The sequence below is a fragment of the Emericellopsis cladophorae genome, assembly GCF_022114955.1.
Source record: "Emericellopsis cladophorae strain MUM 19.33 chromosome Unknown NODE_1_length_1489480_cov_119_871856, whole genome shotgun sequence".
Lineage (NCBI taxonomy): Eukaryota > Fungi > Ascomycota > Sordariomycetes > Hypocreales > Bionectriaceae > Emericellopsis > Emericellopsis cladophorae.
This window is the reverse complement of record NW_026250926.1, coordinates 139,761-154,610: the sequence shown is the minus strand read 5'-3', so window position 1 is coordinate 154,610 and position 14,850 is coordinate 139,761. Positions and strand designations below refer to the sequence as shown.

Below are 14,850 nucleotides of genomic sequence, written 5' to 3'. Positions count from 1 at the left end.
CTGTGGACCATCCATGGACACTAGGACTACCAATAACAAGTTGACCTTGTGCCCGCAGGTTTCGATCCCCTTGCGCCTCTCGCTTGAGTGTTCAGCCAGGAGCGGATGTCGGCAGTGTAGTGGTGGTGGATGGTACAAGTTTTTTAATATTTTTTCCCCTTCTTAAGAGCATCAGGCCCATCTTCAAATCAACTTGATACGCTTCTCTATACACGAACATGGCCGACCCTCACGCCGTCGAGACCAAGGCGGTGCCGACATCGGACGCCCATCAGCCACCACCAGAGCACGAGGCTACCCTGGAACGACGCGGCGCCAACCACAATGATGGCGATGCCGATGGCGATGCCGATGCCGATGCCGATGCCGATGCCGATGCCGATGCCGATGCCGATGCCGATGCCGATGCCGATGCCGATGCCGATCAGGACATGTCGTACAAGGACGATGAGCAACCTCCTCTGCCATTCTCCAAAGCCCGGTGTATAGCGCTGGTCGCAACGTTAACCGGTGCCTCGTTCCTCAATGTATGTGCGTTCGCCCTGACGTGAAGCATCCCGTACACTAACGGGGGGCAACAGACATTGTCGCTGCAGAGTGTCGTAATCATTTTGCCCACCATCGGCGACGAACTTTCCATCCCAGAGAGTAGATTGCAATGGATTGTATCGTCGTATTCGCTCGCCTTTGGCTGCTTCCTGCTGCTCTGGGGGAGGATTGGGGATATCTACGGCAAGAGGCTGATCTTCATCGGCGGTTCGGTATGGGTCGCGGCGGTGACGGCGGCCAACGCTTTTGTACCGAACGAGATCGCGTTTGATCTCTTCAGGGGTCTTCATGGCTTGGTAAGTTGGCGGTACCAGGTGCTCCGTCACAGGGGACATCCTCCTCAGGGACTATGTGGCTGATGGCAATGTGAATAGGGGGCAGCGGCCAACGTGCCCACGGCAATTGGTATTCTCGGCGTCACGTTCTCCCCAGGACGAACAAAGAACTATGCGTTCAGCACATACAGTGAGTCAGCATATCCACATGGGTCGCAGGAACGCCGCTGATGAGCGTGCGTGTCTAGGCGCGGGTGCCCCCCTGGGGAGCGTGTGTGGCAACCTCGTTTCTGGTCTCGTCGCCCAGTACGCCAACTGGCGCTGGGTCTTTGGCGTCTCGGCCATCATGGCGATCTCCATCGCGGCCGCTGGCTTCTTCGTCATCCCGCCGCCTCCGCCGACTGTGATGCAGCTCTGCGCGGGACAGAAGGCATCCCTGGCATCGGTAGACTGGATCGGCGGCGCGCTCATCACCATTGGCCTCCTTCTGCTGCTCTTCGCCCTCACAGAGGGCAACGTCGTCGGCTGGTCCGCGCCGTACATCCCCGTCCTCGTCGTCGTGTCCGTCCTCGTCATTGTCGGCTTCTACTTCTGGCAGCGTCACCTGGAGAGCAAGGGACAGCGGGCCCCCGTGGTCAAGGTGTCCATGTTCAAGAACCGTCGCTTCACCGTCGTCCTGCTCATCATGGGCGTCTTCTTCGCCTCGTTCAACAACTATGTCATCTTTGCCACCTACTTCTTCCAGCAGTACCAGGGTCTGTCCCCCTTGCAGACGATGCTGCGGTTCATCCCGACGGGCGTGGGCGGTGCCATCGTCGCGTTCATTGTGGCCAAGCTGATGGACAAGGTGCCGACGGTGTTTATTATGTTGACAGGCACCATATCCATGTCGATTGCGTGCCTCATCTTCGCCGTGCCTATCCCGCCAAGTACGTCCTACTTTGCCTGGGGCCTGCCGGCCATGTTGTTGGCGGTCGTAGGTGCCGATACGACCTGGCCGTCCTTGACGCTGTTCACGTCCAGGGCGTTGCCGCCGGAGGAGCAAGCCATTGGTGGCGCGTTGATCAATGCTGTCGGACAGCTTGGTCGAGCGATAGGACTGGCCATTGCCACGGCCGTGCAGACGGCTGTCATGGCGGACCAGAGAGGGACGAACGTCGAAGAAGTCGGCGGGTTGAAGGAGGGGGATGGCCCGACGCTCGTCGGCATCAGGGCCGCAAATTGGCTGAGCTTCGGACTGGGCATCGTGTGCCTGGTTCTCGCCCCTTTTGCCTTCAGAAGTTTGGAGATCGTTGGCAGGGCGGTGCAGAAGCGCAGGCCGGAGGCTGGCGGAGGGGAGGAAGGCATCATGAACGAAGAAATTATCGAGACGGCTCAAGGCCTTGCCGAGAGCAAGCCGGCGGCTGGCAGGTGATTTATGCTCTGATGCAGCACGCTGTTCCAACTACGTTCAGACTTTCTGAATTCAACGTGTTCTCATGCTGCCATCCATTGACTCGTATATGTTATTAGATTATTTCCTCCGGGATATCATACCTCGTATTTTCCCTACAAATGCATTAGTCTCCGGCGTGCTTGGTACGGCACCCACGTCGAGAACGATCTCGTCCTCGTACTCCTCTTCTTCGTCGCAGGCCATCCTCTTCAACTGTTCCCAAATGACTGGATCCTGCTCTAACTCCTGCCATATCTCTAGGTCGAGCTCATCAGCGACGATGCCGTCATCGTCCTCCTTGCTTTTCTCTCCCCAAGGCGGCCAGCGTAAAAGACCGGAAACGCGCAGATTTCTCTTGGCAACCTTGACAACGAGATCCATCAAGCCGAGGAAGCCGAGTACGATGAACAAGGTACCCCACCAAGTAGGATCCCGGCCAAACGTGTTTGTGAAGGTGTCTCGGATGGCGTATGGCCCGGAAGGCTTCGGGGCATAGACGCCGTCCAGAAAACCATTCCAGGCGAACCAGCCGGCTGTCGAAACAAAGAAAGAGCCCATGACAATGGAGGTCTTGTAGTGCGTTTCGAATATGCTAAGAATGGTTAGCGTTTCAGTGTGATAACAAGGGCTGCGCAGCCACGTACAATAACTTCCAGTTGATCCACAAGACGCCAACAGTGAAGGCCAGATTTCCCAACGCGTAGAGGGTGTTATCACGACCGCTGGGCACGATCCAACCGTAGCCTGCCCACACCCCGTACCAGCAAGCAACGCCTTGGCAGGCGGCGTGGAACATCCAGCGCGTATAATTTGCCAGGTTCAACCCCATATTGCGCTGTCCGTAAATGTAGAGCTCTGGAACAGCCAACAAAGTCTCAGCCTGCAAGTCTTGCTCCCAAATACCCATGCATATTGTGGCTAAACTGGTGAACAAGGTATTGAAGACCGTCAGACTCGTAGCCTCGTAGAGCGATGTGCCAGTGTATCCTGTGTAGCGCTGATACTGTGCTGTTGGCAGATAGAAGAACATTTCTTTCCAAAAGGTGCATAGAATGAACTTGGCGGTCCGAACGTAATTCCATCGGCCATGGACAAGAAGCAGGCGCTGGAGGAAGCGGAACTGCGCAATCGAAAAGTCAGCCACACGCGCGGCCTGAAGACCCTCCTTGCCTGAGATGCCAACGCCGACGTGACTGGCCGAGATCATAGCTAGATCATTGGCACCGTCGCCGATGGCAAGCGTCAGTCCTCGCTTCTGCTTGCTGCTGAGGGCCCGAAGACGACTGCGGACTGTCTTGACAAGCAGGGCCTTTTGCGCGGGCGACGCCCTGCAGCAAATGACCGAGTCGACGATGATCATCACTGCGTAGAATGACCCCGACAACTCCATGGAGCCCTCGACAGCCGCCAGTGTTGCGCCGTCAATGACCACGACGCTGTGGCCAGTGCTGGTTTGTAGGTCCTCGTCTAAAGCAGCCAGCTGCTGGCCTAGGTCTCCTTTCGCAACGTCCAGAATGTATACATCCGATCCAGGACGACAAAGCCTGGCAGAATGGGCAATGTTGATGGCAGTCTCCCGTTTGTCTCCGGTCAACATCCATATCTTGATGTTGGCCCTGCGAAGACGGTCGATCGTCTCTGGGACACCTTTTTGCAGCTTGTCCTCAATGGCTGTGGCTCCGACAAGATCGAAACCCTGCTCAATCACGTCTCCTGCTTCTTCGATTCGTTCTTGACGGTCGACGAGACTGGTAGAAGCGTCATCCCACTGCTTCTTCCATACCCGATACTCAGCCTCTGTGATGAATCTTTGTGCGTAGAGCAAAGTTCGAAGGCCCTCAGTAGCAAATTCCTCGAGGTGCTGGAAGCACTTTGTAAAGACCTCGGACTCAGTGAGAGGCGCTGAATCCTGCAGGAAACCGAAACGATTCGGTGTGCCAAGCATTGCTGGCGTCGGTGCCGCCAGGAACTGGCCGTGGTGACTGTCGCGACCATCGTGGGAGACGGTCCTTGTTGTTATTGAAATCCGAGGTCGATCGTCTGAAGGACGCAGAAGCCCCTTCACATCAAAAGACTTGCTCCTGTTGGGCTGTGGTCGTTGGTGATCCATGGAAATGCCAGGGTTTCGCCGAATGGCCAAGCTGTGCCGGCCACCGAAGCTGTTGCGAGGCACTTGGTGTTCGCTGCGTCGATACATTTCGTGTTCGAGATCGGCACTCTTGCGCACCTCCGACGCCTTTTGCAAAGCAAGCGACGCCGTCTTCAGCCGGGGCAGAATGGCAGAATCCGCGCCCTTGCAGATGACCGCTATGCGTCCATCCGGATAGCGCACAACAATGGACATTCTTTTACGGGCACTACTGAACTCAATGATATCCAGGATCTGGAAAGTCGACCTTTCACCCTCGCCATTCTCATCGTCGATTGCCAATGTAATTGACTGCGTGGTGCGCTGGACGACCACGTAACCCAGTTCTTGAGCAGCTTTGACCAATGCTAGCTCGTCAGGCGACGAGGCTTGGTAGTCGATCTTGCCATCGCGTTCTTCGGGCAAGCAAGTGTGACACAAGGCCAAGGCCATCAGATACTCCTTGGCCTTCTTAGTGAAAGAGGCATGGGGCCTGAGTTGGATATACTCAAGTAGATCGCTAGTATTGACCTCGGGCTGAACGTGGTCAGGTCTTCCCGTCGACCGCCAATGTGAGGATGAACGCCTCCCCATGGATGGCCTGGTAGGTGAGATGGGAATCTCGACTGGTTCACGTCGGTCATGAGGGACCACCAGGGTGACAGGCTCGGGCTTGAGAACTGAAGTGGCAGAGCTGGTCGTTTCCTCAGTTGACGCTGAGCCGCCGGTGTCGTCAGCGTCCATATCCATCTCATGTAGCCAGATAGTCCCTGCTACACTGATTTTACGGAACTTCATGACGTTGTCCGTCAAGGTCCCAGTTTTGTCGGAGAAGATGTATCCAATCTGGCCCAGATTCTCAAGAATGGTGTTCGTGTTGCAACGAGCCGGTGTATCCGATTCCTCGTCGTACATGCCCAGATCACCATTCAGCATCAGGAGCTGACCAATCTTGACAATTTCAAGAGTGATGTAGAGTGCGAGAGGTACCACGTTGTTGAACATGATAATGAACGCGATGATGATCTGATAGAAGGGGACTTTGGCCTGGTTCAGGTACCAGGCATATTGTTCGTAGTCTTTTTCCCATTGGACATAGCCCATGGAAACGCCCACGGACAAGACCACGACATAGATAGCTAGTGTCACGACGATCTTGTTGTTGATTCGCTCGAGTTGTGGCCTCTTGGCTTTCGGGTGACGATTGGCGTTTTTGCGGATTTTGCATTCTTCTCCAGTGTTGATGACCAGACCAACAGCGGAGGGCGTATTGCGTAAGATGCACCCGCGGTATATGACCTCGTTCAAGGTGAGTGGTAATGTCTTCTCTTGGACCGTAACCCGCCCGTTGAAACTGTATAGGTCAGGGTTCGGGTCCTCGACCACGAATTCGGCACCGCAAGCGGCGAGGCCTGCAATGGTGCCGCAACCTTCCAAAGCGTGGCACACCTGTCTGCTTTTGAGGTTCGTCTCGCCGTCTAGGGCCATCGTCTCAACATAAGCCAGCCCATTTTCTCCATCGCTGTGAAGCAAGATTATGTCCGCCGGAACAGGCTCATCTCGGCATAATCGTAATACATCTCCGACTTTGATGTCGCTCCATCGAGTTGGTGCCCAGCGGTGACCAGCAAACTCCTCATCAGGAGCTGGCCAGGGGGTGGTAGCCTTCTTTGTCCTGAAAGGATTCCACTTGTCCCAAGGGTATTGCTTGACCGTTTTGCCAGTATGCAGGCCCTCTTTCCGCAGGATAGTTGCAAGATTCGCATTCTCCACCTTATCCAAGCGGTAGCGGCGATAATCGTCAAAACCCTCCTTAATCATAGTGAGCAGCAGGAAGAACATCAACGGCAGGATAGTCGTGAAAGAACCGGTCGTGGAAAGACCAGGAATCTGTGTCCCTTGTTAGCGGAGCGATCGTGACCGAAGCAATTGATAGATGAAGCATACAGTCTGTGGAATACCGACGCAGAGAAAATAAAAGTTGCCAACTCTCGAAAACTGAAAGATGAATTGCTTGGGCAGAAAATCCCACACAGTATAGCGTGAAGTTCGCACATCATTTGATATGTACGAATGACCCCGGCGGGTGTCGATGAGAGGTGTGCCATGATCCAAGGTCAAAGGGATATGCCGGCCGTCCGTGGAGGCCTCAACATGCTTCCGTCGGAGGATGAGATCGACAATTGTCCTTTGGTACAGCCATGAAATCGCTGCGATGAGGTTTTGAACAAATCGGTCACGGAGAACGAGAGTCTTGTTGTACATGCGCAGGTATCCGTGCCCGTCGTTTGCCGACCGGCTGGGCCGTTTCTCGCGAACCTGATCAAATGCTCCCATCTCTGCGCCCTCGTAATAGCGAATGGATCAACACAGGCACATTCCAGCAAGTACAGTCGATGAACAGAGCAGTGGTAGCGATTGGATGTCATCAACGGTGCATGAGCAGAGGCTTCCCAAGATCATGGCGTCAAATCGAGCGATTCGAACTTTAAGCTTGGCGGAAACGTTGTTCTCGTATCGTGGCGGGATCGCGGCGTGGCGGAGGGACGTTGCGCGCAGCAAGCGGAAAGGATTAAAACAAGCGCATGCTAAAGCGAATTGCAGGTCTGTCGATACGTTCGTTGCGACGATCGAGTTGGCGGAGAAGAGAATGAGGCGACGCGTCCACGGAGAGACGGAGACGAAGTCGGAGCAGAAGTCGCTCATCAATCGACAAGATGGACTCGGCAGGGATACTGCTGCGCTGCATACGGTTGACGACTTGACGTCGAGAAACTTGAAAGCGTGGGAAGTGGCTCCACCATCTCCAACCGTCGACGTGGAAGCGCCAGAGCTCACATCGTCTCAGTGGTGCTTCTCAGATCATTCATTCACAGTACCATCTGCATCGAGACTTGCGAGGGTGATTACCCATGGAGCATATTTTCTATTCATCAACTACGAACACAGCAGCGACATGATCCCCGCCCTAATTATCTTACATGGACTCGTACGAAACGTGGGATGCCACTGCCATCCTGGTAGCGGACCTGCCGGCTGCGCAGCCTGCGCTGTCCTGCACTGGCCCCCTCTGGCTCTGGCAGGGGATTGGAGTGGCAGCCGCCCCGACGCCGTTCCTTCCAGTCTTCTTTTCAACCCGATGACGCTTGTGAAAGCCCACCTTATTAGTGTAGGCGTCCCTTTGGAACTCAAGACCACCATGCGTACGACACGACACAAACAAAAGATTGCCCATTGAACTGTAACGCCGAAAGAGGTCGCATATGCCTCCCAAGAAGCTCCCATACATTTTTCCCACCTAGAATTCATCGAGCGTCAAACGCCAAATTGAAAGACTTTTCGAACTTCATGCCTCGACAGCCCAGCCTCGAGGCATAGCTGCAGTTGCACGCGGCACCTCTGAGGGTCGAGAAACCCGCATCCAATTCCACCGCTACTATCGTCAACGTACCCCGACAGTGATCTCGAGCTCGTCATGATGATGACACCGCTAGCCTCGGCCCAGGCATCGACTTGTTGTCGGGCGGCTGTTGGCCACCACCCGCCACCAGCACCAGCGAGCACTATGCCTTTGGCGCCCAGGTCAATGGCGGACTTGAAAAGCGAAGGCTCCAGCTCCTGGTAGCCGTACAGGATCTCGACCTTGGGCAGGCTTTTCTGGGCTGTGAGCTGACTGCTAATGTCAAAGTGCCTATGTCCGAGGGGTCGCGCAGGCGGGTAGAAGAAGATTGGCTTGGTGTTCTCAAAGACACCAAGGTAACCCTGCTCGACGGCCATGAAGGCGTCGACTCTGTTGGCGTTGGTCTTGGAGGTGAAGCGAGCGGCGCCGATACGGTCATTCATGGCCAGCATGACACCCCTGTCCCACGCATCATGGTCCGCAGCCAGACTCACAGCCGTCAGTAGATTCATGGGACCATCCGCGCTTATGGCTGTGGCCGGGCGCATAGCGCCGACAGCAACAACGGGCTTGCTGGATTGCAGAGTCAGGTCCATGAAAAAGGCGGTCTCTTCCAAGGTGTCGGTGCCATGCGTGAAGACTGCCCCTTGGGTGTACGGATCGTCAAGCTCTCGCTGGATCTGCTGGCTCATCCTGACGAGCATATTCGAGTTGATATTATGGCTCCCAACGTTCGACACCTCCACGCCTCGCACATTGGCCACATTGCACAGCTCGGGCACCGCATCGATCAGATGTTGTACGCCGAGGGCCCCAATCTGGTAATTGGACATGTCTTTGCCAGACGACCCTGTGCCCGCAATGGTACCGCCCGTGGCGAAGATGGTAACATTGGGAAGCCTAGAGTCAAAGCACCTGAATGCGGAGACGTCATGTGGACCCCTTGCCAGCTGCGTCGTGCCTTGCACGGCGACGAGCCACGCACAGATGACAACAAGGGTGGCAGATCCTATCAGCATGATGATGATGCGCGTCCCGTGGAGCATGCCGGGGCGCTGCAGTGCTTGTCGAGTCAATGTCGGACTTTGTCGACTTGATAGGGACCCCTTCACGTCTTTTCCAAACCGTCGAGGGTCCGTCGGTCCCTGTGCAATAGTTTCGAGCTCAATACGAGAGCACAGGCGCTCGGATCCGTACACGCGACCGAAATCTGGTGGCCCGGGGGCTAGAGACTCACGGTAATGCCATGGCATCCCTGAAGAACACGGCCGTAACAAGAGGAGATGCAGAATAACGCTATCACCCTGTGCGAAGAAGCCAGTTTGGTGTTGTGGTGTCGGTACACGTGAACCCCCCCTTGGAACGGCGAGAACAGGCAGGCTGATCTGGGATTCTGGGCTATTTACCTAGCCGCTACTAACCCCACAGTCTGATCCAACCACTCCTTCGGTGCTAGCAGGCTCGTTACTTCACCTGAGGTGCCAGGTATGTAATCCGACCCCTTGCCAGGAGGTCCGCTTCAGCTCCCGTGACACGACCGCGCTGCAATTATCCCTCCCCCTCCTCTGTCCTCCACTCGCGCCGGCCGGGCCCCTCCATTGCGACGTCCAATTGCCGGGCTACAGCCCACATGGGTCGGCTTCGGGAAACCCTCCAAGTCAAAGCGTGGCTCACCGACTCGCTCACCGGCCCCATCAAGCAGGGTCATCCATGCGAACATTCTGAGAAGTCTGGAGAAGCGGAAAAGTGTAGCGATGAATGGTGGCTTGCTTGAGTAACATGGAGCAAACGAGCTCCGAAAAGCCACGCGCGTCGCTGGACGCATGTACCCGAGCATCGTACATACGTGGCTGGCCTGGACCACAGCACTGTAGACCCATCGGAGAGCTTCTATGAACAATGTTTCACCGATGCGTGTAGAAACTCCGACAGACTGAGACATGAAGATGCACAACGGCACCACACATGCAAAGGAAGAGAGTCATGGCCGTCTCTGATTCGTCTGACCTATCCGTCAAAAACGGCCCCTCGTTGCTTTTACTCGATCGCTCCGCCCGAGCGGAACGGAACAGCAGGGATTGCTTCGATCTGGATCATTGGCTGTGCTGAGTTGCATCCGAAAGCCGGCAAGGGATATTGTAATTAATGCTTAGTCACGCGGAAGGGAAACTCGAGCTTGTGCCACACGCACTGGAACACACGGTAGAAAGAAAGAAGCAAGCAAATTGCACTTGTTTTATGGTCGTATTGTTTGACAGTTTGATTACAGCATGGTAGCACAGCAGACTTACCAGAAGGTTGACCAATAATCAGTCATCCACTTTCAGGTCGTGAAGGCTGGTTTCGTGACCAAATACCCTACCAGATACGAGGACAAAGGAGAGGCAGGGAGGGAGGCGTGCGTCTTGCCGGAGGACAGAGTCACACAAACCGCGGAGGTCCAAATACGCACAAACAGCATGCACACGGGACAAGTGAGCAAGATGAGATATCAAAACTCCGTTGCCTGTTTGGTCCCTCGATGCCAACATTGACCACTTCTGCCGACAAGGCCGTACCACCGGCCCATTTCAGCATAAGGGCACCTCCAAGCTCGTTGAGCCTGTTTTGTGTTCCCCGAGCCCAGCCCCCATTTTGAGAAAGTCAATTTGTGGAGGATCTCTTGCCCCCCTCAAATTACTCGAAATTGCAGATTAACACCCCCTGGAATGCAACACCGGACGCTCAGGCTTCCGAAGTGGACGGAGCGGCAGCGTGTAGACCCACTGGTGACCGAGATGCCGCAACGTAGCCGGCCGCTTCGTGCGGACTGTGGCACTGTTCTTGCAAAGCCTCTAGTTGTGGATGCCAGGAACCCTGTCCACCCGAGCCCCTTGCGACACCCATTCCGGCTGGATGATCTGGTCTCGCATGGCATACAGGAACTTGTAGGTTGTTTTGATCGTGCCGTCACTGACGCCACACTTTTCAGCAATGGCGGCGGATGACTTTGGTTCGCCCACAGCATGACAAGCCATGTAGATGCAGGCAGCGGCAATCGAGAGTGGCGACCGGCCGCCGATGTGGACGCTGTTCTGACTCTGTTCGGCAATCGACTTGGCAAGCTTCGCAATCAAATTGGTCTGCTTGAAGCCCAGTCGGCTTGTGAATCGAGCACAGTACTCACCAGCCGACGTGGTGCGGCTTTCAAAATTGGCCACGTTGTCCAAGCCGACACCCGTGCGACCCTCGGCCTTGACCTTCTTGACAAACGCTGTGATTTTCTTGAACATTATTCCTGCGTCCTTCTTCGGAACACCAGTCAAATCGTAAATTTCTTTGAACGAGCGCGTGGCGTTATTCTGACGGAAGGCGACTTGGATGGCACCAGCGACGAGAACCTCTTGCGGCTTGCCTTTGAAGCCCTTCTCCTTCTCGACGAGCTGAGGCATTGGGGTTAATATGGCTGCAGCAATGCAAGCTATGCCACATGGAAACTTACCTTGAAGACGTGCTTGGCCGCATTCTGGATGTTCGTGCCAGCATGAAACGCTTCACAGTAGCTGACAATGGCGCGATACCCTTCCTGCAGGCTCTTTGACCCCTTATCATTGGAAGCGTTGTTCTGGTTGCGGGCAAGGGCCTTGTGGGCTTTGCTCTCGGAGAAAGCGACCGATGTCGAGAGCTGCTGTACGTCCGAGAACTCATCCATCGTTCCACCTACACGGCTCGGATCATCGCCATTCTGATCGTCATTGGCAAAAGTACGCCACTCAGATCTGGTATCGATGATACGACTACCAACGACAATGCCACATTCGTTACAGACCATATCTCCGCTGCTGTACTCCTCGACCAAATCGGGCGGGAACGTCTTGCAGTCGGGGCAGAGCAACTGATTGCTAAGGTCCTCCTTGAAAGGACCGGGGTCCGCCGCAGCGGCTGTGGACAGCATCTTGGCCTGGTACGCCTTCGGTGTGTAGATGTTGTTGATTTCGTCGAAAACTTTGCGGGCTCTCCTCACCTCTTTAGCGCGCCTTCGAAGTTGAGTCTGCTTTTTCAGCAAGACCTTGCGCGCTTGAGTGTCTTTTGTACTTGTCCTCCTCAAGCGATTGTTGGCGGCCTGAACAAACAGTGGGGAATGCAGCTTCGCGGTTGACGGTGCAGTGGGAGGATGTCACTAGTCGGAGACGCACAGGCAGGCGTCTTTTGGTCCTTGTTCTTTGTCTTTGAACTACGGCAGTCGAGCCAAAAGAGCAAGATGCCGGAATGACTCGTGCGCGACAACGAGGTACGAAGATAGAAAGTCGTTCGATCTATGGGAATTGTGGTGTGGGTGAACTGCAAAGTCTGCCTGGCCAACTGTCCGAAACCAGTCAAGGCGTCCGAGGTTGCGCGCAACGTCAGAGCAATCGAAAAATTGGCAGGCGTGGTCTATACGGTCGCGAGATGATGACGATCGACTTGAAAGAATGATTAGCGATGGTTGTGACCGACTTTGGCTATTCGGGAGTGCGAGTAGAAGATGATGTTCGGGTAGGAAATCGGTGGCCAGGCGGAGGGTGCAGGGTAAACCTTGTGGTAGGCTGTCTGGGGTGGCTGCGAATGTGTGGCGGAATGTTCTAGGCGGAGAGTCATGTGATTGCACCTCCGTGAGAACGTGCTAGCAGACTTAAAATGTGGCCGAGGACACATTTCAATCACAGTTGTCAGATGCCAAAGAGGCCGTTGATGACATTGCAAATCGACTATTGGACTGTTTATCGAGGTTCTACGGCTCGCGTCAATCTGTATCGAGGTCATGATGGTACGTACATATCAGGTAGTGTACTCCGCAGTAACGTCAACATGTCGGGCGCAATAAGAAGAATGAAATTTCGCAGCTTCAAGGTCAAAGCGTAGGTACGAATTTTTCTCAGCGAGTCACCGTTGAAAAACCCTTGCACACTCAATACGCCTTGGCCACGCTCCTTCAATATTCATGGCAATGAGGTCGACAACAATGGCTATCGTGGGTTATTGAGGATGACATTGAACTCGCAGAATATCCTGCGACCCCGCCGAGTAACTCTCATGGGCCGCTGTTAACACAGGAGCACAGTGGCCAAACAAACCGTGGTTGAACGCTTACTCATCAGAATGACTTGCCACTTTCGGTATGGAGGCTACCCCACAAGAAGGTGGACGCAGTGGTTCCGTCAAACGGAACTGGATGAATCAGAGCTTGAATACCCAAAAGTGCTATTGAGGTATATCATCATCATCATCTTGCTCTTGTTCAAGCCCTCCAAATAACTTGCACCTGCAATCCATATAACCATACCAATCTGAGCTGCATCACACCGGCGCAGAAGTACCCATGGCTTCTCAACAGGACCAGCTCCCTCCAGTGGACATCAAGCCTCTGCTGTCCAAGCTCTGGCCCATGGACGGTCGCGTTACAGCTGATGACATTGCCGATGCCATCTCACATTTCTTCACGAACCAGGTGACGGAGGCGCAAAGTGCGTCTCTGTTAATGGCGCTGCACTTCACGAAGCTCGACTTTGAACCCAAAGTCCTGGCAAGTTGTGCGGCCGCCATGCAGAAGGCGTGTGCTCAGGTGCCAGTAGACGAGCTGAAAAAGGTCATCGAGACAAGGGGGAGAAGGGAAGGCAACTACCATGGTGGACTCGTAAGTCAACGCCCCCGTTGTTACACAAATAGGGTTTTTTTTTTTGTTGACGAAAGCAATTAGTGTGACATTGTTGGCACAGGCGGCGACAGCCACAACACCTTCAACATCAGCACGACAGCCTCCATTATTGCTTCATCCCTGCTCTTTGTGTCAAAGCACGGCAACAAGGCAAGCACGTCCAAGTCCGGCAGCGCCGACCTCGTCAACAAGATGCAGCCTCGCCCCCCCGTGATCACTGCTGTCAAGCCCTCGACCATGGCGCGAGTGTACTCGGCCACCAACTACGCTTTCCTCTACGCGCCCGTCTTCCACACCGGCATGCGCTACGTGGCCCCAATCAGAAAGCAGCTCCCCTGGAGGACAATCTTCAACAATGTGGGACCCCTGTCCAACCCCGTTGAAGATGTGCTCGAAGCCCGTGTAATCGGTGTAGCGAGAAAGGACCTTGGTCCTGCATTCGCCGAGGCGCTGCGCATGGCTGGCTGCCAAAAGGCGCTCATTGTGTGCGGCGAAGAGGAGTTGGACGAGGTGAGCTGTGCCGGGAGGACGCTGTGTTGGATGCTTCAGGAGAAGACATCGGGCGGCGAAATTGTGGTGGAGCATTTCACTGTTCAGCCGAGTGACTTTGATGTGAGCAATCACGCCTTGGACCAGGTTTCCTCCGGCAAAGAGCCAGAGGAGAATGCAGAAATTCTCCGTCGCATCTTGAACAATGAGCTTCCCGACAATGACCCACTGCTAGAGTTCGTGCTGATCAACGTGGCCGCACTGTTCGTTGCTTCGGGGATCTGTGAAACAGATACGAGCAACATGGGCGAAGGCGATGACGGGAAGGTGATTCAGGAGCGTGGTCCCGCGGGCCAGCGCTGGAAGGAGGGCGTCAGGAGGGCCCGATGGGCATTGAAGAGCGGCGAGGCGTGGAAGCAGTGGACGTCCTTTGTAGATATCACGAATGAAATTGAGAGTGAGGGCTGATGTGTAGATACAGCAAAAAAATAAAATGAAAGGCTCGCATGCTATCTATGCCCTGATCAACGCCGTGCTCTACTAGTGACCAGTCCGATCAAAGGAACGCCAATGCTATATGTATGTACAATTATATCCAAGTACTGCCGGGCACACCATCTTCGGATGTGCGCATGCTACTGCATTCTTCTGGCACGCTGTCAAATGTGGCAGATCGCTTCGCGGGGATAACCACGCCGAACGTTGCCCGCCTTGGCTGCGCGATACGCTGTACTCCACGCGAGTCAATCGCCGCTGCCTTGCGAGGAGGCGGTACATGTTGCCATGTATGCCTGTTTTGTCGGTCACAGGGCGGTGGACTAGGATTTGCAAGGGCTGGAGGCGGCATCACAACGACGCCACGTCCCAGAGACGAAGGGCCAGATGACGTACGGAAAGCGC

The 14,850-nt window shown here is 54.9% G+C and overlaps 5 protein-coding genes across 5 annotated transcripts; 2 read left to right on the top strand and 3 right to left on the bottom strand.

The window, feature by feature from the left end:
• Window positions 1-218: 218 nt before the first annotated feature.
• Window positions 219-2,238, top strand: J7T54_005918 (putative MFS-type transporter -like protein; the record flags this gene model as incomplete). The annotated part of the gene is made up of 4 exons (XM_051506055.1): window positions 219-527; window positions 582-845; window positions 924-1,014; window positions 1,073-2,238. 4 exons carry the CDS (start codon window positions 219-221, stop codon window positions 2,236-2,238), a joined length of 1,830 nt encoding a protein of 609 aa, XP_051366440.1.
• A 99-nt stretch (window positions 2,239-2,337) lies between these two features.
• On the bottom strand, window positions 2,338-6,652 carry J7T54_005917 (phospholipid-transporting ATPase-like protein; the record flags this gene model as incomplete). Its single annotated transcript, XM_051505944.1, has 3 exons — window positions 2,338-2,851; window positions 2,904-6,277; window positions 6,443-6,652. The coding sequence occupies 3 exons, from the start codon at window positions 6,650-6,652 to the stop codon at window positions 2,338-2,340; spliced, it is 4,098 nt and encodes a 1,365-aa protein (XP_051366439.1).
• A 1,050-nt stretch (window positions 6,653-7,702) lies between these two features.
• Window positions 7,703-8,833, bottom strand: J7T54_005916 (L-asparaginase; the record flags this gene model as incomplete). The annotated part of the gene is made up of 1 exon (XM_051505834.1): window positions 7,703-8,833. One exon carries the CDS (start codon window positions 8,831-8,833, stop codon window positions 7,703-7,705), a length of 1,131 nt encoding a protein of 376 aa, XP_051366438.1.
• A 1,788-nt stretch (window positions 8,834-10,621) lies between these two features.
• On the bottom strand, window positions 10,622-12,404 carry J7T54_005915 (transcription initiation protein; the record flags this gene model as incomplete). Its single annotated transcript, XM_051505724.1, has 4 exons — window positions 10,622-11,209; window positions 11,269-11,511; window positions 11,596-11,889; window positions 12,264-12,404. The coding sequence occupies 4 exons, from the start codon at window positions 12,402-12,404 to the stop codon at window positions 10,622-10,624; spliced, it is 1,266 nt and encodes a 421-aa protein (XP_051366437.1).
• A 721-nt stretch (window positions 12,405-13,125) lies between these two features.
• Window positions 13,126-14,418, top strand: J7T54_005914 (Anthranilate phosphoribosyltransferase-like protein; the record flags this gene model as incomplete). The annotated part of the gene is made up of 2 exons (XM_051505612.1): window positions 13,126-13,440; window positions 13,504-14,418. The coding sequence occupies 2 exons, from the start codon at window positions 13,126-13,128 to the stop codon at window positions 14,416-14,418; spliced, it is 1,230 nt and encodes a 409-aa protein (XP_051366436.1).
• Window positions 14,419-14,850: the final 432 nt, after the last annotated feature.